Source organism: Gallus gallus, chromosome 2, assembly GCF_016699485.2.
Source record: "Gallus gallus isolate bGalGal1 chromosome 2, bGalGal1.mat.broiler.GRCg7b, whole genome shotgun sequence".
NCBI lineage: Eukaryota > Metazoa > Chordata > Aves > Galliformes > Phasianidae > Gallus > Gallus gallus.
The window spans coordinates 78,574,175-78,580,591 of NC_052533.1; the positions used below are offsets into that span (position 1 = coordinate 78,574,175).

Consider the following 6,417-nt stretch of genomic DNA (forward strand, 5'->3'; position numbering starts at 1 on the left):
CACATAGTCCTATACAACTGTTATTCTGTATCTGAAGAATTTTAATTGCTAGTTTTCTGCACTGGCATTTGCACTCAAATTGTGCTGATTGTTAACGATGAAAATGGATTTCACTTTAAGTGTTGTAATTACAGATTCTTTCCTTTGTCAGTCCCTATTACATAGCTGTCTAGATTTGTGTGTAGGCAGAATTTATACAGCAGCAACTTTTCCTGTAAGAAACCAGACCACTACTCAATGCTATTGTTGTTCTGGTTTGTTTTTTTCCTCACTGTGTTCCACAGTTGCTTGCTGTAAAAAGTAAATATAGCTATGGACAATCATCATAATATATATTGAAGATAATCCTTTGGTGCCAATGATGTGGTGTCAAGGGCACTATTGATCTTCCTGCAATATGTCTTTATACAGAAGATGTATCCAGTTAATACATAGTTGGTCAGACTCTCAGCTAGTATTCATACCCCAAATATTTGAAAAATGAGCAGTATTGATTTACATTAGATGAGAATCTGGCATGGTATCTATATCATACGACCTTTGCTTCCAAATGCCTTTTTTTATGACCTTATAGAAAAACTCTGATGTTTAGAGCTACTGAAGAATGAACAATCTGGGAGTACTTAGCACGGTATTTTCAGATTATGCAATTTATTAATGCTGCTGTGAAGCTTTTTATATATGATTATATTTCTTAAATCCTACCCAGAAAATCTAATTTTTATTTTCTGTATTTTTATTTCTAATTAAAGAAATTTTAAGAAATTGTCTTAAAAATTCCAGAAAAGTCCAGATGTTGTAATCAGTGAAATCAGTTTATATGTACCTAACTTAAGGCTTTTTCAAATTCTCCCAAACATCTCTCTGGATTGTTACTAGACAAGCAAAATGTTGAAAAAATCTTGAAAAATCACTTTTAAATAAGTGAGTTATGCATTTCTAATACTTCCAGAAATGTTTCCTCTGTATTGCCTTGGAAAATCAAGTAATTAATGTAGTAAAAAGAAAATAATTCTGATTCGGTAAAAGTATGATGAGTTAATAATTCTAATAATAACTGAATACGTATGATTAGAAAGAATTCTTTATAAAAAAAATGTTATAATACTGGGGGAAATGTCTGTAACATTTTTATAGTAGAACTGTTTTATCTAGAAACATGATTATGTGAGTAGATACATGCAAATACAAGTAGATACTTCTAAATGCATTTTTGACTGACATTTCATGAATGTTTACCACAGAAATTGTCTGAGTGAAATAGCATGTAGGGGCTCCTTTCATTCTATTCCTCCCATTTTCTGCTTTTCTTTCTTATTTTTCCCCAGGCATTTAACAAAAACAACCTGATTCTGGAGGAGAGAAACAAATACTTCAATCCACATCTCACTGCAAAGACTTACTCTAATACCTATTTTACAGATTTCAATAATTATGATGAATACTAATGGGCTTGTGTATTTTCTGGCCTCCTGTAACTCCCCAGTCCCCAAGGCCTGTGCTACATGACTGCTCATGTGATTGAGGCTTCAGAGATGAAGTTCAGAGACATTTCAAGCACGATCCAAGCCGTCAATGTCCCATTGCTGCCAAATGCCCAAAACAACTGTTTGTGACATGCTGTTTTCTCTGCGGAGTGAAAGATTGGCCTTTGGTGTCGGGCGCAGATGTAGCCCCTTGGTGTTGCTGAACCGCTCACAAGGAACATGTCGCTTTGCTGTTTCATAAGCATTCAGTCAGATTTCTCTGACAAAGGACTGAGCAATTCCTATTACCCCTTAAATCTGCTCCTGGAGTACAAACGCAATTTTCTTTTTAGGCATTGTCTTTTGTTTCCTTGGGGTTTGGCAAGGAAGCTGTGCTGTTAGCCTCAGAGCCCTCTCTGCAGCCTCCTGAAGCTCACATCACCACAGAGATCTTGCAGGGTGTTGAGAAGAACAGCAAAAAGAAGCATGGTGGTTTAGTAATGCTCTGCAGCAGCATTAGGCTCTGTAGGGCTGGTCTTCCAGGGCTGCAGATCACTCAAGCTGTAGTTCAGCTGTTCAGAGGGAGGAGACTAAAGCTGTACCGAGGGATATGATCTTGTAATGAAACTGGAAAGCTTCAGGATAGGTGGTTTCCAAATGTGAGCCAAGCTTGGTCACAGAAGGCCTCCACACTGTTTGGTTGAATTATGAGGGTGGTGGAGGGGCACGTCTTGCAGGGAGACCAAGACAGGAGGGAAAATGGGAAAGGCAAACAGGAAGGCTTGCTTGACTGCCAGGGTGGTGGTGGCCTACAGTCAGGCCAGGTATGGGAAGATGCAACTGCACCGCCATTTGTGTGCTGTCTCAAGCACTGGTGGCACATTGGCATAATCTGTAGAGCTGCTTTCCTCTATCTGGCTTTTATTTTTTATGCATGTCTTTGACAAAACAAAGCATCATCAGAAAATGCAGATGTATCTGCAAAGCATTTTCTCATCTTACTGTTGTGTCTGGCCCACACCAACCAGCCCCTAAAGGAACCCTCTTATGGTGTTTTAAGTGAGTATCTCGTTGGACTTCATTGATGTAAATATTTAAAATCCCATTTGAGTTTTAAATTATCAGTTTTAGTTCCTCTTGTAGTGGCAGGTGAAGAAACACAAAGGATTTTTATACCATTTTTTTTCTTTGTTCTGTTGTCTTCACTCACATTCATGACAATATCATTTTTTGAGCTGAAATTCCAGATGTAGAACTTAATAGAAAAGGGCAGGGGTTTGGGCCAGATTTTCCAAAATTCTTAATAGCAAGACAGCATTTGCTATTCTCAGAAGCTTGTGGAAAAAAAAAAAAAAAAAAAAAAAAAAACTTAAAAACAAATATTGAGGACTAAAGAATTAGGCTTTCTTGAGCATGTTAGATGTAAAGATGTCCTACCAGAATGCCAGGAAGGTATGCAGAGAGACAGAGTAGAAATATTTCCATTCCTTACTCAGAGCCCTTGATCATTAGGTTATGCTACAATAGGCAAACAGAGAATAATATGTGCAGATTAAAATGATTAAAAATTTTATACAAAAAAAACTACACAAAAGATACCAAGAACATTGAGGCTGTGAGACTGCACTTAAGCATCACCTTGGTGGTCCAGCCACACCATGTGTATCAATGGCGATGAGCAACATTCTTGAATGGGGATAGGTCTAAATGTAGCACTGTGATTCCTATCTCTGTTCTGCATAAAACGAGAAAATGCAAAGCAAGTGGTCTTTGAAAAGCTGTACTGTAAAATGAACACACATTTACCATCTATGAAAATAATTAGGACGAGCTGCCTATTTTTTCCAGATGAATCATTCTCCCCATTGCTAAAAGAAAGTTCTCCCACCCTTTCACTGGTTTATCTTTAGAAGGGTTGATAACACCCATTTCCCATATTTTATTATTGTTTTATAGTACATCAGATTTGATTTTCTGGGAAGAAATTATTGGATTGCCTTTGAGTAAGGGGAAATTTTCTCTGCAAGAATATTCAGTGAAACAAACAGATGGGGGAATGGCTCTCCAAATCACAAGCATGTCCAGTATTCGAATCACTCTGTTCATGCCAAAAGATACATTTTTACATTTCAGTATATTTTAAAAGTAAGGTCTATATTGCTGCCACTGCCAAGAAGAAGCAGCACATGCACATAGACGCATGCACAACACTGTTCCTCTCTGCCCCTGTACTAAGAGCACATTAGTCTGGCTTATGGAGTTTGTATTTAGACTATTAGTTATGAATCCAATATCTTAAAAATATTTGATGTATGTATTTTTATTTTAACCTTTTTAATAAAATTCATCTGAAATAAGATTAAAAAATCTTTAGTAGATTAAGGCACACTTATCTTTACAGTGATTTGTCTTCCATTCCTTTCATGAATAGATAAATATGTTAGATGTGTTATATATGCAACAATAATACTCTAGATTAAGACTGCATGATCATAGGTAGGAGTGCATTTAGCAGATGCTCGGTCTGCTCACACTTCCGTCTCCCAGAGGAGTGTTTCAGACGTTCAGATCTCTGACCAACTCCTATGTGATGTAATCTAAAAATCACACCAACTTGTCAGAAAAGTTTTCCTTTTAAACATTTTTTTTTGTCATTTACCTTCTTAAGTTGCATTATTTTAAATCTCATGCAAAGGTATATTCAAAATTCTACCTAAAGCAGTTTAAAGTCTGATCTTCACATTCCTTCAGGGTAAATGCGATGTTTAAAGGAAAATTTTAAATCACTTCAATGAGAAAAATGTGATTGCAAGGTCTCCTCATCAATCTAGACTGAGAGAACAGGTTGTAAAGCCATTAGACTTTTGTGTCTTAGGTCATTGTAGAGGACCCTGGGGGTGCACCAACTCCATCAGTATTTTCTCCTTCTGAGTTCTGCACAGCTGTCTACATGGTTTAATACATCCTCCTCTACTATAAAGAGAAAAGCAAAGTGAGGTTTCTATTAAATTTCAATTTACTTTATTTAACGTTTTTTCGAAAATAGGCTACACACTTTGGTGGAAAGCAGATTTCCACATGAAGGCTCTAATGTTGTTTTGTCAAAAATGGAACAAAGTGGATACTTGCATGTCAAACTTGTTTAAGCTGACAGAGCTCTCAGACTTGTACAAGGGAAGAATTTGATTCTTGTAGCATTGTTCTGTTCTTAGAAAGGGAAAACCAACGCCTTTTCCCCGTAACGTTTCGCATGGATAAAGTGACCTTTTCTGGATAAATAAATATCACCTCTAATGTCGGTAATTAATATTATTAAGCCAGTTTTACATCGATTGCATAACTTGTAAAATGTTCTGGTTTGAACACACACATTTGAGTAGGGAGATCACAATCCTCTGAATAAATCTTTAATACTCCTTTCTGTGTAGCACTGCTAGATGAGGTGAGGAGGAAGCAGGACTGCTAGTCTGATACTGCATAGTAAATACTGTCATTGGGTAATCCAAGTTAAAATTGTGCTGGAATACAGGTTTTGGACTTAGTTTAGTGTCTGATGCACAGAGCACATTCCTCAGTTGCTTAGAAAATGGACTCCTGTGCTTGCAGATTTTATTCGAGTCTAATGACCTTTACGGCCACTTAAAATTACTTCAGGTGGAAGCTTTTTCAGCCATTTGCAGTCACCTGCTGTTGGAGCAGTGTGGTTTGGCTAAAACTAATCAAGAGATTTCTAACTGGAATTAGGGTTTTCTTAAGAGAGGAAGAGAGAATGAGGTTTAAATGACTTTGATTTCCAGGCTATTAAGCAGTACTGATTAAAGTCTCAGATGGGTGTAGGACTCTGAATTCAGTTAGGTCTCTCAGAATCCCACTATGACCTCTGGGAAGATACCATGTAGTGTACAAATCAAGAGCCACTAAAGCACTTACGTTCAGTGAAGAAAGTTCTCAGAGCATCTGAAGATATGACTCTTCAAACAAGAAAACAAAATAAGAGGTCTCAGATGCAACAAAAACAGTAATGAGAATAAATGCTTCAAGATTTTTTCCTCATCATCGCAGAATAAATATATTCACTTCTGTCAATGTGGGACCAGTTTTATTGAAATCAGCGCTACATACGCACATTCCTAAAGTTAATCGCATGCAAAATGGCTTTTCCGTGTGAGATAATTCTGTAAAATATTTGGTCCAAGTTCATCCTGCTTTGCTTGAGGTGTGTGACCAATTTTTAGTTGTAGCTGCCACTGGCACCCTTTGCATCTCATCAGGGAGACCATCCTTAGATGGGCAGAGTCACAACCCAGAGGAGGCTTGTAGAGAGATACACTTATAATTTTCTCTGTCATTTAGATGCCTAAATGTAGATGGGCAAAAGCGAAGCTCTGGAGCACAAGTACAATTTTACTTGTCACGTAAGTGACCACGCTGAGCTCAGCGGTATGGATGTAACAACTTACTAAGTTTAATGTGTTTACAAGATTGAGCCCAAAATATACTGCTTCTGCACAAATCCATGCTCAATACAAGATGGCCGCAGTAGTAAAGAAACAGATGCATTTAAAATTGTTCACAAGCAAATCTGCGTCTTGATATCAGGGAATTGATATGTGTTCATTGTGTGGGGTATTTGAATTCATTCCTTTCTTTGCTAAATAAATAAATGATTAAAGAAGATACAGCTTGAGTTCATTTAAAAGCCATTCTTCCAAATAAAGGGTTTTGGGATCTGTGAATGTTTTCCCTTTCTTTCTCTCTTCTCTTTCTCCACAGAAATGAATCTTGTGTGTAGTCGAAATGGCCTTTTGATAGACAACTCTGTATGGTTGAATGAATGCTTTGCACTGTGTTGCCACGTGACAAGAGTTTGGAACTGGGGGATACGCAGAGGGAAATGTGCTAAGCAGGGAAGTTTGACAAAAATTTCAACCCCAGCAGTAGCAAGAGTAGG

General features: G+C 37.4%; 1 protein-coding gene across 18 annotated transcripts in view; it reads left to right on the forward strand.

Annotated features, from left to right (window-relative positions):
* SEMA5A (semaphorin 5A) overlaps positions 1–6,202 on the forward strand; it is a 332,072-nt gene extending 325,870 nt beyond the window's left edge. For 17 of the 18 annotated variants that reach the window (XM_040695738.2, XM_046926696.1, XM_046926710.1 and 14 more), the window contains one exon: positions 1,329–6,202. In XM_040695738.2, coding sequence (XP_040551672.1) covers positions 1,329–1,448 — 120 coding nt within the window. In that variant the 3' untranslated portion in view covers positions 1,449–6,202. Of the gene's footprint in view, positions 1–574; positions 632–1,328 lie in introns of all 18 variants that reach the window. The other variant, XM_015282269.4, reaches the window with a different exon arrangement.
* Positions 6,203–6,417: the final 215 nt, after the last annotated feature.